The 20,717-nt window shown below is 58.6% G+C and overlaps 3 protein-coding genes across 4 annotated transcripts; 1 reads left to right on the top strand and 2 right to left on the bottom strand.

Moving 5' to 3' along the window:
- Nucleotides 1-1,267: 1,267 nt before the first annotated feature.
- Nucleotides 1,268-2,124, bottom strand: PTH2 (parathyroid hormone 2). Its single transcript, XM_034639626.1, has 2 exons — nucleotides 2,003-2,124; nucleotides 1,268-1,493 (listed from the first exon to the last, which is right to left on the bottom strand). Exons 1-2 carry the CDS (start codon nucleotides 2,122-2,124, stop codon nucleotides 1,319-1,321), a joined length of 297 nt encoding a protein of 98 aa, XP_034495517.1. The 3' UTR covers nucleotides 1,268-1,318.
- A 1,674-nt stretch (nucleotides 2,125-3,798) lies between these two features.
- GFY (golgi associated olfactory signaling regulator) lies at nucleotides 3,799-7,190 on the top strand. Its single transcript, XM_011223220.3, has 4 exons — nucleotides 3,799-3,846; nucleotides 4,744-5,944; nucleotides 6,180-6,353; nucleotides 6,840-7,190. Exons 2-4 carry the CDS (start codon nucleotides 4,765-4,767, stop codon nucleotides 7,037-7,039), a joined length of 1,554 nt encoding a protein of 517 aa, XP_011221522.1. The 5' UTR covers nucleotides 3,799-3,846; nucleotides 4,744-4,764; the 3' UTR covers nucleotides 7,040-7,190.
- Nucleotides 7,191-7,353: 163 nt separating this feature from the next.
- Nucleotides 7,354-18,533, bottom strand: SLC17A7 (solute carrier family 17 member 7). 2 transcript variants are annotated; one of them, XM_034638901.1, is made up of 12 exons: nucleotides 18,122-18,533; nucleotides 13,407-13,659; nucleotides 12,241-12,359; nucleotides 11,844-11,958; nucleotides 11,678-11,765; nucleotides 11,437-11,523; nucleotides 11,202-11,344; nucleotides 10,394-10,543; nucleotides 10,090-10,222; nucleotides 9,329-9,439; nucleotides 8,992-9,119; nucleotides 7,354-8,782 (listed from the first exon to the last, which is right to left on the bottom strand). In XM_034638901.1, the coding sequence occupies exons 2-12, from the start codon at nucleotides 13,518-13,520 to the stop codon at nucleotides 8,489-8,491; spliced, it is 1,482 nt and encodes a 493-aa protein (XP_034494792.1). In that variant the 5' UTR covers nucleotides 13,521-13,659; nucleotides 18,122-18,533; the 3' UTR covers nucleotides 7,354-8,488. The 2 variants fall into 2 exon arrangements, with proteins under 2 accessions (XP_034494792.1, XP_002917891.1); XM_002917845.4 differs by lacking the exon at nucleotides 18,122-18,533 and adding an exon at nucleotides 17,631-18,032.
- Nucleotides 18,534-20,717: the final 2,184 nt, after the last annotated feature.

The following is a 20,717-nucleotide window of genomic DNA, read 5'->3' as shown; positions in this document are numbered from 1 at the left end:
AAGTACAACTTTTGCCGGAGCTTGCCAGTCGCCCAGCGCCAGCCCCGCCCCCTTCCCGCGAGCCCACGCGCCCAGCCCAGCCCCCTTCTCTAGACCAATCAGCGCGCGATCCGCACGAGCCGCGGCTCGGGCGCGCTCCTTAGAGCCCTCTGCTTACCCCTCGGAGTGGGTTGCCATGGTCACCATTGACCGTTGGGACTGAAGGGCTGGCGGGAGCAGCCAGCGAGAGAGAGACAGAGATAGAAACAGAGACCGGTTCTGATTGGCTGCTTCTTCGCTTCACCTGTGCCCCAGCCCTGTGCCTCCGGGAGCCTGATGCCTGGTCCTCTCTGTCCTCTCCTCCCGCCCCAACGGTCTCCCGGGAAGGGAGCAGTCAGAAAACCCTGAACAAACTTCTGGAGGCTGCTGCTAGAGAGACAGAAACCCTTTTCTAACAAAAGCGTTTTGCTTCGCGGGCGCTGTGAAGAAGTTGTCTCATGGTGTATCTCGGTTAATCGTCAGATGAGTAAAAAAGGCTCAGAGGTTAAGCAGCCCTTCCCAATACCACACAGCTAGGTTTCGGGGAACCTGGTCTTGAATGGCAGGTACATCTCACCCTAGAGGCAAACCCCCCCATCTTTCCACTGCGCCCAGAAAGAAGTCGAGAAGTGAGGAGAGAGCGGAAACGGCGAAATTCGGGGAACATGAGAGCTGGAAGAGGGAGAGAGGGAAACGACAGAAGAAAGAAAAGAGGGAATCGAAAGAAAGGGAAAGAAAGAAGCCGATTGGGAATGGAAGGAAGAGTTATAGAGGCTGAAAGAAGAGTAGAGAGAGAAGGCAGAGGGTTAGGAAGCCAGGAGGATGGAAAAAGACAGAAGTACAGAGACTCTGAGAGATGGTGAACAGACACCCAGAGAGGGACAGAGACCTAGAGAAGGGGACAGAGACTCAGGGAAATAGAGACCTGGTAGGTTGCAGGGAACCAGAAAAGGGGACAGAAACCCACAGAGGAGGGCGGACATCCGCAGGTGGGGTGGGAGCAGAGATGCGGGTTCGGAGGGACAGAGGCACAGAGCAAGAGGAGGGGACCGAGCTGGGGTATGGAGGGAGGAAAGAGCAGAAATGCAGAGAGAGAATAGGAGTGGAGGGAGGGAAAGATGATTGGGAAATAAATGGGGGGAGAGAAAAGAAAGGGGGGACTGAGGGGACGAGATACACCGGAGTAGCGACGCAAGCCCCGCCCGCGTATGCCGCACACACACCCCCGGGCACAGGAAGGAGGCGCAGACCCGGGCGCTCTGCAGGATCTTTATTCCAGTGGAGCGGGCGGGCGCGGCGCTCAGCGCGCATCCAGCACTAGCAGCTTGTGCATGTACGAGTTCAGCCAGTGGCGGCGCTCGAGAGCGGCCAGCAGCCGCGCGCGCTCCCGGAAGGCCGCGTCGTCCGCCAGCGCCAGGCTCCGCCGCGACAGCGGGGTGGCCGGTCCCGCCCAGGCCCGGCCGGGGGAGCGGAGGCTGCGAGGAGACCAAGAGAGGAGGTTACCGCGAGTCCCGGCCCCCCCCCGCCCGCCGCCACCTGTATCCCTCGCGGTCTAATTCGAAGCCCCGTCGCTGCACTGTCTGTGGACTGGCTCAGCGTCTGTCGTCTGTCGTCTGTCCCCCTGTCTCCCTCTGTACGGGTCTCTGTCTGTTCCCCGGGCTCGAAGCTCCCTGAGTACGGAGACCGAGTCTGATGCCTGTGTCCACCCCCAGCGCTCAGCGCCCGGCATGACACACGCTAAGAACCCAATAAACTTTGCTCAAGGAACGAATTCCCTCTGCTTCAGCTCGTTCAAAATCTCTCAACGCCTTTCAGAATCTTCTTGTGTCTGTTCCTCGTGCTGATTCCCTGTCCACACTCCACCTCTCTCCATCCCTGGTCTCCGTCCTCCTCTCTCTCGGGTCTCTGTGCCCCTTTCTCTTTGGGTCTATTCCCACCTCTGCGAATCCCGCCTCTCCCTGGGTGTCCGGGGTGCCGCACGTACCTGAGGACCCCGGAGGGGGGCAGGGCGACTCCCGAGGCTGTGCGGTCGCCCCAGGGCACAAGCAGCAGGAGCAGCAGCAGCAGCCGCACCCGGGGGCTCCTGGGCACCTGGCGGGTCTCCATCACCTGTGGAGAGACAGGGAAGAGCTCAGTGAGGCCCACGTCCCGGCCCAGAACCCCGGACCCCACCACCCACCCACCTCCTGCGCCCCTTTGCAGGGCCCGCTACCGCGCAGTGGGCTTGGACAGCCAGGCTCAGCCCCCTTATATTGCCTCCACAGCCCCCGCAGCGGGCAGTGACGCAGACCGGGGGGCTGGGGGCACGGGTCAGCCCCCCCCAGGCTCATTAGGAGCCGCCAGCGGTAATGAGGAGCCAGGAGTGGGGGCCCTGCTTCTGCCTCGGCAGCCACCAACTAATTGGGACCAGGAGCTGGGACCTGAGGGGAAGCAGGAGGGGGAGAGACAGACAGACGGAGAAGTGGACACAGGAGGTGTGTCAGAAGGATAAAAATAGAGACCGGCAGAGGGACCATCAGAGCAGAAGCCAGAGACACAGAAAGAGACAGGGAAAGCAACAGAGGAGGGACTGATGGGGAGAAGAAGAGACACATAGATGAAGTAACCATGAGAGGGAAGGACAAAGACAGAGTGACAAAGGAAAGGGTTGAGGGGGAGAAAGAGAACAACAGAGGAAGAAGGAAAGAAGAGGAAGGAAGGGGTGAGGGGGAAGAAGACAAAGAGCCAGCTGGAGATGGAGGGAGGAGGCTCTGAGAAAGACATGAGATAGAAGGACAGCCAGCCAGCACAGAGATGTCCAGAGATAAATCCAGGCAGCAGAGAACCAAAAAGATAAAATGAGAGATGGAGGAGGGAAAGGCAGCAGAAAGCAAATGGTATGGGGGGGGGGGGTGAAGGCAGGTAAAGTGACAGACAAAACTACAAAGAGGGGAAAGACAGACCAGGGCCCCCGAGCTACCCTGTGCATGGGCCTAAGCCTTCCCAGGGAGGAGTTTTGGGGTGTTGTAAAGGACCAGTCCTCTCACACTGGCTCTTAAGCGGGTGCTCTCTACACAGTGAGGGGAGGTAGGCCAAGGTTAGGAAATCCCAAAGGGCAGGAGCAATCTGAGTATCTGACTGGGAAGACATGGGACCCTGGGCTCCTAGTTCCCCAGAGAAGAGAAGCCTGGGAACCTGGATTACTGGATTTGAGGGGAGGGACCTGGAGGCCCAAACTCCTGGGTCTTCAAGTAAGAGGTCACCAGGGATCTAGACCCTTGGGCTTGCATGCAGGAGATGGCAGATGGCCTAGACCCCTGGTTGCTTGCTTGCTTTTTCTTTCTTCTTTCTTTCTTTCTTTCTTTCTTTCTTTCTTTCTTTCTTTCTTTCTTTCTTTCTTTCTTTTTCTTCTTTTCTCTTTCTTCCTAAGATTTTATTTATTTATTTGACAGAGAGAGAGAGCACAAACAAGACTTGGAGCTCGATCCCAGGACCCCGGAATCATGACTCCAGCCAAAGGCAGATGCTTAACTGACTGAGCCACCCAGACACCCTTGGACCCCTGGTTTCAAAGAAAAGATAGCTTGGTTGGGCCACATCCCTCCACCAGATAGATGATCCAGTCCCTAACTCCCTTCCCTATTCCAGAGATGATGTTCTTTATCTCTGTCCCTTTAAGAGCACAAGCCTGTAACCAGGCTCCCAGGATCCCCAGGGAGGGGGTCAGGTGCGTCACCTGCACCCCTGGGACCCTACCTCCTGCTGCCCCTCCCAGAGCCATTCTGCAGCATTCACCGATCTCTGTGTCCAGCTCTGCTCACCACTGTTATCTTGGACCTCACTGAGCAGGTAAGAGACCCCGGGCCCCAAGTAACCGTGTCCTACCCAGGTATCTGCCACCCCCACCTCCACCTGAGCACAGACTTAGGTGTCTCTGCCCCAGACCAATCCTGAGAGCCTGGCATCTCAGCTCCATCCTCAATAAACAGAGGGACCAGAGTCCTGCCCTACAGCTTTCCGGGCAGGCTGAGGAATCCAGAACCTTACAATCTACTGAGGGCCCAAGACTTGGAGTTCACAGTCCCCTAGAGCTCAAGACTCCTGTCTCCTTTCTCCCCTGTAATCCAACCCCCCTAAGCTTGCTCCTTCAAAATTCTAGGCATCTGAAACTTCGGGCCTCTCCTCTCTAAGGAACCAGGACTTTAGACCCACAGTGCCCTTTACCCTCCGGAAACAGGGGTGAACTCCCAGCAGCCTTCTTGCCCAGGTCCCAGGAGTCTCCCTCCTCCCTCAGATCTAGGCTTGTCGGGCCCCCAGCCCACAGCCACTCCTTCTGAGCCTCCTGTAGTGTAAACAACTGTGCAGTGAAGGTGTCCCCAGAACCCTTGGAGAAGAAGGGATCCTGTGTCCCTTTGGAGCTCTACACCCTCTGAAATAGAAGTCAAGGAGGTCTGAGGGCCTGGAGAGGTCTGAGGTCTCTCCCAATTTTTCTGGGACCCCCTCGGGGAAAGAGATAAGGAAATTAACTACGACTCCCAAGAAGCCCCGCGCCTCGGTCTCCCTTAGCTACGGTGGCTACGGCCCCACAGCCTTCAGGGAGTTGCAGCTGGTTTCCCCTCTTTTCCCGGGCTCCAAACTGGGCAGGATTTGGGCCCACTTGGGGGCCGGTGGGCGTGGCCTCCGGGAGTGGGCAGGGCTTCCCGGGAGGCTTCCAACCTTAACCCCTTCCTTCCCGCTCCCCCGCAGCTATTGGCGTCTCCCAGAGCTATGAAATCCCTCAGCCCGATCCTCTTCCTCCTCGTCTTCCTCCTCGCCCGGCTGGGTTCTAAGGCTGACCCTTCGGCCTCGCAGCTTACAGCCTCCGACTTCCCAGAGATGGGCCACCCTTCTCAGACCTCCTCTCCTGCTTCTGAGAATTCCACTCGTGACCCGCCTAACCCAGACTCCCCTGCGACTGCTTATCTCGAGCCCTCCAAATCACCTCATGCAGTTTCCCCTGAGCCCTCCCGCCTTGACTTCACTGAGACGACCAACCATGACCTCCAAGAAACCCCACACCCAGAGTCTCCTGAGAGCCCTAAATCTGACTCACTCAACACTTCAATAGCAGACTCTCTGAGGACCCCAAAAATTAACCTCTCCAAAATGATAGATCCAGAACCTTCTGAGACCCCCAAACCTGACCCGACTGATATTCCACACCCAGAATCCCCTGAGACCCTCAAACCTAATCCCTCCAAAACCTCACACTCAGAATTTCCTGAGACCCCAAGCCCTGACCCTACCCAAACTCCACACCAAGAATCCTCAGAGATTCCCAAACTTAACTCCACTGAAATCTCACATGCAGAAGTCCCTGAGACCCCACATCCTGACCCCACCAAGACTCTTCACCCCAAATCAGCAGAAACCCATAACGCTGACACCACTGAAACGCCAAACTCTGAATTCTTCCAGACGGTCCATCCCGACTCTACTGAAACCCCCCACCCAGAATCCCATGTAACTCACAACCCTAGCCCCACTAAAATTCCCCAAACAGAATCCCCCACAACCCAGTACCAAGATGCAACAGAGAACCCCATGACCTCTGACCCTGAGATCTCTGCCAGTCCTCACCCAGAAACTACTACACCTTTCAAGGACAAAGCTACTGCCCTAAATGAGCTATCCCTGAGTCCCAAACCAGAAACCCCTGCAGTGACCCAGCCTGACTCCCTTAAATTGCCTACCTCAGTTTCTCCTGGGACAGTTGAGCTGAAAGCCTCCCAGAACTCTAGCCTTAAAGGGCCTGATGCCCTTCTTCCCTCAGCCTGGATTGCAGGCCCCCCTGCTCCTCTGGGTTCCCCCAGTCAGCCAGCCCCTGCCACTCCGCGGGCCCCTCAGAGGCGCAGCCGAGGTGAGAGAGTCAGCACTATCATCGTGGTGGAACGAGTGGAGGAGACCGGTGAGGGGCCAAGACCGGACTCCTGGGTCTGAGGGAGAAGGGGGCTGGGGGCCGGGACTCCTGGGTCTCGGGGAGGGCGGGCTGGGGACCCCGCTCCTGAGTCTGAGGCGGGAGGAGGCTGAGGGCTGGTATGTGGGGTCTGAGAGTGGAGGGGGATGGGGGCCGGGACTCCTGGGTCTCGGGAACTAGGGGCTGGGAGTTTAGATTGCTCAGTCCCTGGGTCCTCGTCCTTCAGGTGTGACCCTGGTGCGGCGCCCCCGGGGCGCGGCGGGCGGGGCCCTCTGCCTCTTCCTCGCGGGGACCGGACTGCTGATCGGCATTTTCCTGCTGCTGTGGTGTCTCTACCGCCGGGCGGCTCGACACCGGCCCTTCGCACACCACAGGCTTCCAAACGACGGAGATGAACCGGGTGAGCGACCCTCACATCGTCCCTCTCTTTGAATGAATGACCGCACGTCCTTAACCCGGTTTCGCCTGGCACTTTAGGGCGCCCGACGAAAAAGAACAGGTCCCCCACCCAAGGCCAACAGAAACCCCGATGCCTCCATGATCCTACCCCCCCAGTTCTCCGAAATTCCCCCCGACACAAGTCCAGCGCAGTCCCCAGCCCAGCTGGTAATTGCAACAGGCTGGGAGCCGTCGGTCCCCTCAAGCCCCGCCCCTTCCACCTCCGCTTGGAGACCTGAATTCCCCGCCCTCTTCACTGCAGGCCCCGCCCTGCTGCGCCGACGCCACGCCCCCTCTTTTATTCTGGGGGCTCCGCCCTTTAATTTGAAAACCCAGGTCCAAAGAACAGTCGGAATCCTCTTTCCCGACTCCTCTTTGGCCAGCGGCGCAGCAGAGGGGACAGGCCCCCTGGCCGCCTAGTGATGACCTCGCCCCTTTGCTCCCACAGTTATGCATTTGGAAGCCCCGAAGGACCCCTACGACCTCTACTTTTATGCCCCGGATGCCTGGGTCCCTTCACACATCGCCACCAAACAGCCGCCGCCCACCCCCACGCTGCCGCCCAAGCTGCCCCCGCCGCCCCGCGGGAACCACCCCCAGAGCCTGGAGCCACTCTCTCCCGCCACGCTCCCCAACAATTTCGTGTGAGCCCCACTCGCGTCCTGCCAGACCCGCGCCATCCCCAGACGGAGGAAGGACCCAGAGGTCCTGTCCTCCAGGCACGCTTTGCTGAATAGTAATTCTCTTGGGTAGGAGGTCCAACACACCGAGATGCTTTCGCTCTGACCGGAGAACACCGTCTGAGGCCGAATAAATCAAGTGTTCCCACGGGCTAGACCCCTACTCTGGCCTGCTTCCTGGGAAGGAGGGGGCTGGGGCCCTCGGATTCTGGGTCTGAGGGAGGAAGGAGTTGGGGGCCCAGGCTCCCGTGACCGCCACCGCCAATGACGACGGAGTGTGTACACCAAAGCATTTTATTGGGAGTGAGGCAGGGCAGGATTTACAGTCACAGAGACAGAGACACAAAGACACAACCCTGCTCTGGGGAAAACACCCCTCTCCCCCAGCCCCATTCCCTTTCCTGGGATTCTGTGACTCCTCCTGCATATAGTCCCCAAATTCTAAGCCGAAAGAGGGGAGTCTGAGAGAGGACGGATCCCAGATTTTGAGTCGTTTAGCCCCTGAGGGACACAACAAATGGCCACTGAGAAAACAAGAGTAGTTCGAAACCACCCAGGAGAATAAAGTGCAAGGAATTAGGGGGAAGAGGGGCATCTTGAAACCACCGTGGGGAAGTTCAGTGATGGTGGCTTCACACCATTGAGTTGATGGACTTGAGCAGCCACTATTTAGACCTGAAAACGTGTCAGAGAAAGTGCATGGGGGTGGAGAGAGGCATAGTGTTAAAACTGCCATCTTGCTTCCCTAGACATTGTGCTAAGCTAGGGAGAAGGTCTTGGGGAATTTGGTGCTTCAGCAGAACCTGCTGGTGGAGGGAGGGGTGAGGGGTGAGGGGGGATTGAAACCGCCATTCTCCCTCAGAAACGCTGGTGAGAATCGATCCCTAGAATGGCGGGGATGGGCGATTGGTTAATCCAACCTGGAAAATGCAAAATGGAATCGGGAGAGATTTGTAACTTCTAGAGGAAAACCTTGAATGTTTCTGAAAGGCGAGGAAGGCTGAGTAGTTCTGTGGGGGGGGGGGGTAGNGGGGGGGGGGGGTAGCCCGAGAGTCCCGGGGGTTAAAGGAAAGGGCGGGGGAAGGGTGCCTCAAAACCACAAGAGAGAGTAAAAGATTGAACTGTCCATTCAAATAAAGCCCTGAAAGGAGAGATTTGAAACCACTGAGGCAGAACAAGTGGAGAAGGAAAACCTTTAGGGGAATTTGGGTATCCTTGAAACTGCCAGTCTGCAGCTTCACTACCCCTGAGAGGCGAGATCGGGAAGGGGAGAGGACTTGACAGCACTGGGGAAGAGGGCAAGTGCTTCTTAGGCCTGCAGCAGGACAGAGAGAACTGGGGTTCCTTGACAGTCACTCAGGCCAGTGATGTGTGGAATGGAGGTCCTGGAAACTGCCATTCAGTGGGAGGCACATGGTCAGTAGTCCCGGACAGGGGGTGGGGGTCTTGGGGGCTGAACTGTGCTGTGTGTGGCCCCATAGGAAGGAGGGGGGGCGGGAGGAGCCCCGGGGGGTTCAGCCTCATCCTCCATTTCGCTTTCGTCACTGCCAGCCAGCTGGTCGTGGCCAACGAAGCCACACTTCTCTTCGCTCATCTCCTCAGGCTCTGCCCACGGCTGCTTCTCCCCGGAAGCGAAGACCCCGTAGAAGATGACACCCCCATAGTGCACCAGGGAGGCAATTAGAAATACATACTGCCACTCCTCCCGAGTCTGTGGGGGGACAAGGGGGAGGTGAGGTCAGAAGACAGAAACAGAAGGTGGAGAGAGAACCTGAGAGCAGAGAAAGGGAGACGGAGACCCAGCAGGAAGCGTTAAGAGACCAGGAGAGGGCAGGGATGGAGCCCAGCGAGGGTGAAGCCCGTCAGGAAGGCCCCATACACAAACTGGGAGGGCGAGTGGGTCAGGGCCGGTGCACGGACCTTGTGCTTGGTCATGGCACCCACGATGATGGGGCACACCATGCCTGACAACGTGCCCACGCCGTTGGAGATGCCCATGAGGATGCTGGCGTAGCGCGGGGCGATGTCCAGGTGGTTCACGTTGAACCCTGGCGAGGCAAGCCAGAAGGCGTCACTCCCGACTGAACCTCACTCGGGTGACTCCTGCTGAGCCGCTCCTCCTCCCATCGCCACCTCCCCCGTCCCTCCCGCTCTTTCCAGGCCACCCCCTGAGAAGCTGCGAGGTCCCCTTCCTGAGCCAGGAAGTTCCCTACAGAGCTGTCCCGAGTCCACCAAGCTGCGGATCCGCGGTTCTCACCAGAGATGGCGAAGCCGCTGAAGCCCACGGCGAGGACCAGGAAGGAGATGGCCACGCCCTTGGAGTGCGAGTAGCCCACCACCAGCAGCAGCGTGGCTTCCATGCCGAAGCCTACGGAGGGCCGGAGGGCCAACTCATCTGAGCGTCGACCTCCCCACACCGCCTCTCCGGCCCTCCTTCCACCGCCCCAGCCCCCACCTCCATGCCTGTCCCTGGCTTTGTGCCCGTTCAGCTTGCCTTGTCCTGCATTCCGCCCGCGCCCGCCCTAACCCAAGCCCTCACCTCCCTAACGTCCTTGACCGCGCGCACTACAGCCACCACGGTCCCGCGGGGCCGTCCATGGCCCCATTCCCAACTATGCCACGCCCTGAAAACGCAGGGTCGGATTCCCACCCGTGCACCACCCCACCTTCCCTCGGTTCTCACTCATTAGGCAGCAAGCCACCCAGACCTCGTCCTTCCGGGTCCCCCACTCATAGCCTCTCTTGACCACCTAGTTCCCGTCCTGCTCCGCCCAGGCCCGTATAAGGCCCCGCCCTGCCAGACCCAATTTGGTCTCGCCGGTTCTTCACCGGGCTAGTCACACCCGCCTTGCGCTTCCACCCGGTAGGCCTCGAGAGGCCGGAGAGTCTGTTTCATCCACGCTCGGCCTCACCCCGGCTCCGCCTTTTTGGACACTCCCCTAACCCCACCTCCATCCTCCCCGGGTCCCGCCCCGCCCGGGCTGTCCCAGACGCGCCGCTGGGCCCCGCCCCACTCACCTCCACAATTCATCAACTTGCGCACGTTCGTGGTGGACATGATTCGGCGGCTCCTCAGGAAGTCCGCGATCTGGCCGCCGATGGGCACGATGATGGTCATGACCAAGTGGGGCAACGCTGACACCAAGCCCACCTGCACCAGCGACCGTACAGAGCGAGGGCTCAGGGCCGGCTGGCCCTGCATCCCCACCCTCTTCGTGCACCTTTGGCTCCTCCCTATCCCTCGTTCCAACTTCTTGGGATCCAGGCCCGGCTGCTCCATCTCCCCCCGCTGCGCCCCCTGCCTTTCCTTCCTGGACCCAACCTTGCTGATCTCGAAGCCGAACACCTCCTCGAAGTAGGCGGGCTGGGAGATAAGAAGCAGGTAGAACGTCCAGCTGCGGCAGAAGTTAGCCACGATGATGGCATAGACTGGCATGGACGTGAAGAAGCGCCGCCAGGGTGTGTTAAACTTCTGTGGGGGAGGGTGTGGAGAGGAGAGGCCGCTAAGACAAAGACCAGGGCTGGGAGCTCTCTGTGTCCCTTCAGGACCCAATTATAGCCCCACAGAGACCCAGGTTTCCCGACCTCACTAAAACCTCCAGGGACGCAGAGGCGCCAACTTGACCATGTCCTTGTGGGGACCTTGGCATCCTAGCCTCACAGTGACACTTCAGGGATGCAGGTGTCCCGACTCTACAGTGCCCCTCAGGTGCACAGGTGTCCGGACTCCACGACGACCCTCAGGGACTCAAAAATGTGCGCCCAGAAGTCTATTTCCATTCCATTATGCCCCCTAATTCTCGCCTCACTCACCCCAAGGTCTAAGCAAACCCCGCATATTCAAATCCCGTTTCTGCTGGCTTAACCACGCCCCATAGTGGTTCTGTCCCCCTCGCCACCCAGTCCTGCCCTGGGCACCTGCTAATTCTTTCTTCCCCGCGCCTTAACTCCGCCTCCTAGGCTCTAGCCCCGCCCACTGCACCTCCCCATCCCGTCTCCTCTGAGCGTCTACAGGAACCCACTGCGGAGGAGCACTGTGAATGTTCGAAGGCCCCTTTTTCTCCTGCCTCCCTGCCTGAATATCTCTCCTTGTCCCACCGCGCCTCCGCCCCCCAGGCTTGGGCCCTGACCGTGACCGGGTTCATGAGTTTGGCGCTCTCGCCGATGGCGTCCTCGATGTACTTGCGCTCCTCTTCCGAAATGCTGGGGTGCAGAGCCGGGGACTCATAGGAGACCAGCAGCCAGAACAGGTACCAAAAGATCCCGAAGCTGCCTGGGGAGGGTCAGGAGGGGGATGGAAGCGAGGTGACGACCGGCCTTGCTCCGCCCCAGCGCCACCCGGACCCAGGCGTCCGGGTCCCTCACCGTAGACGTAGAACACAGAGCTCCATCCTGAGTACTGCACCAGGACCCCGGCGAGAGGCATCGCGACCACCGCCCCAGCATAGGAACCTAAGGGGGAGGACCCAAGATGTAGACCGGGCTTATCTATCCTCAGATCCGGGAATGTGGCCTCCCAGCCCCTGCCTTCCGGCGACACCAAAATATAGGCCAGAGTCCCTCCCCCGCTGACCCGCAAGTCTGGATCCTAGCCCCTTCCTCTCACCGCAAAAAGCTGTTGTTGCCAAGCGACTCCGCTCTAAGGGCGGGGCCCATTTGCTCCAGATGCCGTGACAGGCAGGGTACGTGACCCCCTAGGAAGGAGAAAACCAAAGTCAACGGGAAGAGGCGGAGTGAGAACAGGCACGGGGTCATATGGAGCAGGGCTTTACCTCTACCAACCCCTGCAGGATCCTCACGAAGATGACACAGCCATAATGGACTCGGGCAGCCGAGGGGATCAGCATGTTTAGAGTGGATGTAGCCACAATCGCAAAGCCGAAAACCCTGGTGGGAAGAGTCCACAGTACGAGAATAGGGCCCAGCTATCCCACCAAAGCTAGGATTCTGCTCTTTCTGCCCACAGCCGCCAGGCCTTGTGTTCCCCCCGCCCAGAATTCCTGCCCCCATCTTCCCTGTAACTCTCACCTTCCACAACCACAAGCCCCGCCTTCTTCTAAGACCCCGCCCCTAGCTAAGGCCCCGCCCACTGCCCCAGGCCGCCCCGAAATGCCAGGCCACCACACCCTCTAAGTCGTTCCCGCCCACCTTGAGACCCCAGCCCTGTACCTGTTGGCTGCGAATTTTTGGCAGATAAATCCTCCGGGAATCTGGGTGACAATGTAGCCCCAGAAAAAGGAGCCGTGTATGAGGCCAACAGTCTCTGGATCCCAGTTAAATTGAGCTTTCTGCGGGCCAAAAGGCACGTCAAACCAGCCGCCCTGATCCCAGGCTCTGCCCCTCCACCAATCAGCACAGATTTAGACCCTCAGCCAATCAGTAACGAGGACCCCTCTCGCGCCAAAACACTTGCCAATCAGAGCTCATGCCGTCCTCCTCCCCATTCCTTTCGCCCAGGCTGCCAGGCACACTACCCCAGCAACGCTGCCTGTCGCTGCCCCGAAGCCTCGCTCTGCCTGCTTCCCCGCTTCGGTGCCCCTTCTCTGAATGTCTAGGGGCCCGTCAGTGGGGTGGGCACTCTGTCTCCACTTATTTCTCTTGACCAAACTACGAACTGTTTGCGGAGTGACTGCGGGGGTCTAGTCAGGGACAAGAAGTAGCCAAAGGGGCGAGGTAGGCCAGTGCCGAAGTCAGGAATTTTTCCTGAGGCAGGGGCACAGCCTACACCGGAATTAAAACAGGAAGAAAGTGGGGCGCCTGGCTGACTCAGTCCATAGAGCATGCAACTCTTGATCTCGGGGTTGTAAGCTCGAGCCCCAGGTTGGGTGTAAAGTTTATTTTAAAAATATTTTTTGAAAAATAGGGACAAAGTCTGAGATGAGGCGGGCTTTAGGTAAAGGCCAGAAATGATGAAGTGGGATGTAGCAGGGACTGAACTTCAGAAAACCCAGGATCAAACTTCAGGGTGGAGTCTGCACTGGGACTTGGATTAGGATGTGACACTGGGACAGGCATGGGTGACAGGTGGAGCAAAGTTCCTAGGGGGCCTACAATGGCGCGGGGGCAACATGCTGGCGCACAGTCTGCATTTGGAAATCAGGGACCTGGAATAAATAGGGGCGGGGCTTCCTTTAGATCGGGGCGGGGCTTAGGAAGGGGAGAACCCTGAGGCAGAAGGGAGCCTGCGGAAGGGGGCGCGCAGATGGGCGGGGCTGCTCAGGCTGGGGTTGGAAGGGGCTTGGCCTGGGCTTCCTCCGCCCGGAGGAACGTGACGTCATCAGCGGGAGTGGGCAGGGCTAGGTGGGCCAGCGTGCCAAGTCACGCCCCTGAACTACCTGCACCACCACGTGGCCCCCGCGGTGGGTCGTGCTGTTGTTGACCATGGAGACGATGGCCACGCCCAGGTTGCAGCGGATACCAAAGCTGATGCAGAAGCCCAGACCGCTCATGATGGCGATAATGTAGCGGCGAGGGAGACCGAAACAGGTGCAGTCCACCACCGGCGGGTCCCGGGTCTGCGTCGTCACCGGGCGCCCATCAGCACTCAGCTCTAGCGTCTCTGCACCTTCCTGTCGCTTCTCCAGAAGGCTGCGGGGCATCAAGTGTTGAAGACTCGTAAGTCCAGGCCTCCGGCCCCCTCTTCCCCAAGACATAGGAGTCCAGGGCAAAACCTCTTGCTTTTAAGACTCTTAAGGATCCTAAGCCCTCACTCCCCCCTTCCCCAGGAGTCCAGGCCCTAGCTTCCTTCTCCCTCCAAGATCCAGGAACCTGGACCCCCTTTCTCATCCCCTTCAGACCAGGAATTCACACTGCCAGCCCCCTTCTCCTGCAGGCTCAGGTGTGGCGGTCCTTAGTCCCCTCTTCCCCCAGCCCTCTTATCTCTCGACTCAGGAGTTTTTAGACCCCAAACTACACTTGGTGATCCAAGAGCCTGTGCCCCCAGCCCCCACCCTGAGACCCAGAGACTCTCTCCAGCCCCCTCTCCCAGATATGAGTCTATTTGAGGAAGCAAAAGGCGCTAAGGAGATGCTTCAGCAAAGGTGTCAAAAGAACAGATGCTTCTCAGCCACGTCTGCTATATATACCGACCGCCCTCCTCCCCTGCCCCCAGTGGCATGCCCTTCCCTGCTTCCATGCCCCAGGTGTGGAGCTGACATCCAGCTGACTCCCTTCAGACACCAGGAGCCCATTCCCTGGGGGTGGGGAGAAGTCAGGGTCCCTGGAATCCAGCAGCCCAGCCAGACATCCTGGAGGAACCTTGAGTTCAGGCTGTCAGCTAGGGGGTAGGGAGGGGGGAGTGGCGGGTGGTGTCCTGGCAAGGGACAGATGGCCCTGGTAGGGGGATTGGCTCAGTCCCCAGCGTGGCTCTCGCCCCCGCCCGTTCTGGAACCAGGATTGAGTCTGTGATGATGGATAGGGTATTTGGAGAGCCGCCTCACACCCAGAGAGAGGCTGCTGGGAAAGAAAGGTACCCTGAGACAGATGTGCAAAGACCCCCAAAAGGAGGGCGACAGAGATGGGAGGGGGACAGAAGCTGAAATAAAAAGGGCCAGAGATACAGAAGGAGGGACAGAGACCCAGAAAGAGAGAGGGACAGAGACCCAGAGAGAAAAGGGGGAACAGAACAGAGACCCCGGAGAGGGAAGGGGACAGAAACTCAGAGATGGAGGGGGACAGAGACCCAAACATCAGTGGGGACAGAAACCCAAAAGAGAGGCTATAGACAAGATGCAGAGACCCAGAACGTTGTGAGAAAGATGGAGAGACCGGGGGACTGAGGAGAGACAAGCTGGGGACGTGATTTGTGAGATGCAGCCCCTCTCTGAGGCGGGTATGCAGCCAGGGGATCGGGCTGGATCCCAGGAAGGGGCTAGAACAGATGGAGGCGAGGGAGACTGGGACGGGGGAGGAAAGAACAGCCAGACGGTCTGGGGGGAGGCGGGTGGAAAAGATGAGAGAACACAGCCACCCTCCCCATCTTAGAACTTCAGGAGGTTGGGGGGAGGGCGCTAAGAAAGGAGGGTAGGAGGAAGAGCCTGGGGGGATGGACAGAACCCAGGAGGGATGAGAAATGAGAGCCAGAGAGAGGGGGAATAGCTGCCCCAGAATGAAAGTGCAGGGTGGTAGGGATTGCCCCCCACCCCGCATCAGAACGTGCCTGCCAGTACAATTAGACTTTGACCCAGGCCCCTATCAGATGCTATTTGACCCTGACACTCCTGAGGTGCTTGCAACCCCGATATTTGATACTCGTTAATACTCCCACATGTCCGATCTCTGACCAAGGCTTTCTAAATGGGGTGTGGCGGGGGCTCGGTCTCCCACATCTAGAAAATGGGGGCAGGGATAGAGTGTGAGGTTACAGACAGGGAAGCTCCAGGTGATATTGATCATCTCAGGATAGGGGAGCAGGGGCACAGAGATGCCGTGACCCAAGTACTTCCCTGGAAGACCAGAAAGGACAGGGGAGAGCCTGGAGGGAGATCCTTCTTCCTTTCCTGGGTGCCTGGAACCCAGGTCTGAGGACTTGAGGAGAAGCCGAGCTTAGGAAGCAGTTCAACAAAATGAAGGTGTCGCAGTCCCCTCTCTGGGTCTCTGTCTTTGCTTCTCTGGGGTTCTCTGTCTGCTCCCCTGCTCCCCCAAGCCTCTGTCCCCTTATGTCCCTTGGTACTCTCTTCCCATTGTACATCCAAGGAAAAACGGAGGTTCAGAAAGCAGAAGGAGTATGTCCCGAGGTCACACACCAGAATAGTGATGGGGCCCTGATCATTTCCTGGCCCCCGGCATCACCCCATCCAAGGCCTGGCTCTCAGGAAGGAGGCATCGTGGCGCCTGTCTCTCCTGCATTCCCCTTCCTCCCATGTCCTTGCCCCAAGTCACTCTGGGTTACCGTCTGTTTCCTGGGCTGAGGGAGTTCCCCACCCACTCTAGGATCCCTCATTTCATCTCGAGGAAACTGCAGCCTCCATCCCTGGCTTGGGAGGGGCTAGCCTGGGTTCGAATGATGACACTTATACTTATCCGTGGATTTCTCCCCCTTCTCGAACTGAGCCTCAGTTTCCCCAGCTTTGTCTAAAGGATTACATGGAATCAGGGTGTTATGTCCAATACGGGGCAACCCCAGGGTTCAGATGCAGCACTCTTCTCAAACTCCAACTCCTTGGTGAGGGTCCTGGTGGGAGCTCTGAGCTCTGGGGTCTGCAGGGCCTCAGAAGGCAGCTCAGATAGATGAAGGTAAGACACAGACAGACTGAGAGAAACCCAGACACAGACGAGAAGCTGAGAAACAGGCACTGAGGGAGGGGGCCTGAGGAACACATCCCTCCTGCCACCACCCCCCCTTCCAGCCCCCTCCATCAGCACGTCTCTCTCCCTCTCCTGACTTCTCACTGATGTATTTTGAGAAACTCGTGAAAGGAGGCGAGAAAAAGGGTAGGGAGGGGCTGGAAGATTGGGAAAAGAAGGGGTGAGGTTATCTCAGCTCCCCCTCCCCCCACTGCACCATCCTCCTGCCCCCTCCCTTCTGTCCAGCCTTATTCCCATCTCTCCAATTCCTAGAGGGCGGGGGAACCTTTGGAGCTAGGAGGTGACCTGCAGCAAGCAGGACCAGTGTTTGTCTTAGAGAAGGACTTGCACGGCCTAGGGAGATGGACTGAGAGTCAACTAAAGACAGGGTCAGGGCCAAGGGGACAGGGTCCGAGGGAATGGCAGCAGGGGCATGGTGCTGATGGGGCCATCTCCTCCCTGCACCGTGGCCAGATATTTTTAGGCTTCTCCGCAGCTGAGTAATTTCTCTGACTTGGAGCCAGGGCTGGGGTTGGGGGTGAGAGGCTGGCAGGAGGTGTCCAGACTGCCCTGGGGACACCGAGGTCACTGGGGTCATCTCCCTGGATGAAAGGAAGTCCTTTTTAGCCCTAGCCTATATCCTTTGGGAAGTCTGTCATACCCCAGGAGCCTCATTTTTGGCCTGCAACTTCTTTCTCCCCCAGAGACCCAGGATACCTGGCTACTCCTCCCAGCTTAGCTCTCCTCAAGGACAAGGACCAATGGGCCCCAATCCGCTTTAGCTTCAGATTAAACTCTCCGAGAGATGGAAACTGAGAAGACACGGGGAGATGGAGACACCCAGGCTGGAGGATTAAAAACCCAGAGCAAGGGGGACAGACACCCAAAAGGGAAGGGTCAGAGACCTAGAGAGAGGCCAGCAGAGACTCAGAAAGGGGGCAGAGATCCGAAGAAAGGAGGCAGATGAAGATAAGAGAACGGAGACCAAAAGTGGGGAAAGGGATCAGAGACCCAAAGAGAAGGAGATATGCAGTCCCAGGGAAAAAAGGGTAGAGTCTGGGGTGGGGTGGGGCACAGAAAAATTAACGAAATGATGGACGAGACTGGACCAGGGAGAGGGGACTGTCGAAAAAGGAGGGAGAAAACCGGACAGATGGGTGGAACCCCTATCCACGGGTATCGCCCGTCCATTTGTCCGTCTAGGCCCAGGTGGGAATGTGCGTCCTCCTCGGACCCTCGGGCTCTTCCCCGCCCAGGACCCTCACCACGCTCACCGGTGCAGCCTCCCGAGGGCACGACCCGCTAGCTTCCGAAACTCCTCCTGACGGAACTCCATGGTGGCTGCCCCTGCCGCCGGTCCCCCCGCCGATCCCCCCCGCTCGCGGGCCCGGGCGGCCGCGTCCGGGTTCCCGGGGTCCGCCCCGGCCCGGCCGGCCCCGCAGCTCCGCTCGGGGGGAAGGAGGCTGCGTGTGCTGGCTGCCTAGGGGCTGTAGCTGGACTCAGCGTCGGGGGCGGGGCGGGCGGTGGCTATGCCCCGCCCATTCTCGTTGGACCACGCCTCTTATGTTCTAGTCCCGCCCCCTTTCGTAGCCCTCCACCTCGGTTCTGTCCCTGCCCTTCCATTCCAAGACCACGCCTCTGGGTTCTGAACGCGCTCCTCTGAGTTGCATCGCCCCAATTCTATCCCTTCCCGGAGTTACTCCCCCCGTTCCACCCCTCCAGCTCCTTCTATCTCTTTTCTCTCCTCCCGAGTTCTCTTGCTCACCTGAGGTTTCCTTCTCCTTTTTAGTTCGCCCTAATTTCGTCCTTGCTTTTCGTCCCCTACGGTTCCATCTCCTGCATTTTCATCCTCCCAGCCCCATCCCTGCGAGTTTCTGTGTCCTCCAGTTTCACATCCCGCCCCCCGATTTCCATCACTATCCCTCATCATCCTTAGTTCCAACTTCCTCATTCAAAGGGTGCTTTTCTCATTCAGGGAATTTCTTCTCCCTGAATTCCGACCCCCGTTTCGATCCACCCATTGTCCCCTCTAGTTCTTCCTTCATCCGGTTTCTTCCCTCTTGACTTCCATCCACCTGTTTCCATCTTTCCTTTTTTAAATTCTATCCCCTTCCAGTTCTATTTCCTCTCGGGGCGCATGCCCCTCCTGGTTCCTTCATCCTCGATTTCCAACCCCTCTGAGTTCCATCCCTGACAGTTATATGCCCGTCCCCAGTAGCGACTCCCATAATTCCCACCCAGCCTGGAGCCTATCCCGCCCTTTGAGTTCCGTCCCTACTCCCCCGGGTTCTCTTCCCGCCCCTTGAGTTCGGTCCCCTCCCCTGAGATCTGTCCCTGCCCTAATTTTTGCCCCCTTCCCCTGGAATCGGTCCGAGTTCTGTCCCCACCCCCTGTGATCTTTCCCCGCCCCCCGAGTTGTGTCCCCTCCTGCTGAGGTCTGTCCCCGCCCTCTTACTCCAATATCTGCCAGCCTTGCCCCTTTGGGGTTGAACCCGGACTATTTCTCCCGCCCAGGTGGGCAGGTCCTGTCCCTGCTCCTTTCTCCAGACCAGCCCTTCTCCCCGACGCTGAGTCCACCTCCAGATCCACCCCGGGAGGGTGCTCCTTTCCTTACCGCCTCCCTGAGTCGGGCGGCAAATGCATTTGGGATTAAATTTTCATGATGTGGCACAAGCCCTCAAGGGGGCTGGGAGGGAGCAGCCGGCGCGGCGGGCGGGCGCCACCGACCCGGTGGCCCAGCAGCCACTGCCCGCCATAGCCTCCCGTTTCTCGCCTTCTCCCGCTGGGTCTCTGGGTCTTACAGTTTCGCTTATGTTTACGAAAACCCCGGGCCCTCGGGGAGGGGGAGGTTGGGGGCTGGGACCCCAGAGTCTGAGGGAGGAGGGGCTGGAGACCCGGACTCCTAGGTCTGAGGAAGGAGTAGCCCACGGAGCCGTCCACGAGCGCCACCCTGTGGCGGCAGAATTCCCGGCCCGGGTGCGGAGGCGGCAGCCGCGGCTCCCGGCCAGGTGTGAAGGTGGAGCAGATGGTGAAGAGGAGGGAGTAGGAGGGGGGCCCCGACCGCTGCCAAATCCCGGGCCTTCGCCGGAATCATCACCATGGAGACCGAAGAAGGCGGAAGGGGCCCAGCTCCACACTTTTTTGGGACCCGGGAATGAGTTCCTTGGCCTCCCACGGAGGGTCCCCGTGCGAACTACAAGTCCCAGCGGCCCCTGGACCTCACCGTTTACTTCGGAAGAGCCGCGCTCTCCGAGGGCCGCTGGGAGTTGTAGTTTTCTGAGCCACCAGGCTGAGGCTGCAAGGCGCCCTCTGGTGGACAAGATGCCACGTTCGCTTCTTCATAGGTCCAAAAGACCCCACGTCTGAGGTCATCCCCCTACCTTTTCACTTCCTCACCATCTATCTACTCCTGCCTCCCTACCCAATTCAGTCCATTCTAACCACACTCCTCGCTGTTCTTCCAGCATTTACCACTGAGGGTCCTCTATTTACCTATCCTCCCAGGCCCCACAATGGAAGGAGAGAGGTGTCAATCATGCACTAACTCAACATTCATTGAGTTCCTACTAATTATAAAGCATTATCATACCACAGGGGCATACATTCAATGAGGCAACACTGGATACCAGACACCACCAGAGGAGGATTCTAACTCAGCCAGGGGAGATCAGAGAAAGCCTGAAGTTTGAAAAGCTTCCCGGAGAGAGCTCACTGAAAGGGATGACTTGGGAGGGGGCGGAGGGAGTGTCCCCAGGAGAGGAACCAGTGCTTGCAGAGTCAGGAAGTGGGACATAGTTTGGTGTGATTGTGATGTGAAGCGCCATTCCAGGAACGGGAAGCTTGTCAGGATGAGAGGTAGGAGAGGCTAGAGACGATGGCATACATCAGATTACCAACGACTCAGGAAGGGTCCCCTGGGAGGGCAAGACAAGGCATTTCCTGGGTTTTACTGGAGGAAACGACACTGAGTAGAGGGAACAGTGGAAACTAAGAGAAGGTGCAATACACAGGTATCGTCAAGACACCCTTCAGTGTGATGGGACTGAGCAAGAGGAAGGACAGGAATAAAATGGGGCATAGGGGCATCTGACTTCAGCTCAGGTCATGATTTTGGGGTCCTAGGATAGAGCCCAAGGGGCGCCTGGGTAGCGCAGTCGTTAAGCGTCTGCCTTCGGCTCAGGGCGTGATCCCGGCGTTTCGGGATCGAGTGCCACAACGGGCCTCTCGGCTGTGAGCCTGCTTCTTCCTCTCTCTCTCCCCTGCTGTGTTCCCTCTCTCGCTGTCTGTCTCTCTGTCACCTAGGATAGAGCCCTGCATTGGGTTCCCTGTTCAGCGGGGAGTCTGCTTCTCCCTCTCCCTCT

The sequence above is a fragment of the Ailuropoda melanoleuca genome, chromosome 12, assembly GCF_002007445.2.
Source record: "Ailuropoda melanoleuca isolate Jingjing chromosome 12, ASM200744v2, whole genome shotgun sequence".
In the NCBI taxonomy this organism is placed as follows: domain Eukaryota; kingdom Metazoa; phylum Chordata; class Mammalia; order Carnivora; family Ursidae; genus Ailuropoda; species Ailuropoda melanoleuca.
Note: the sequence above shows the minus strand (reverse complement) of the source record. Positions and strands in the feature narration are given on the sequence as shown.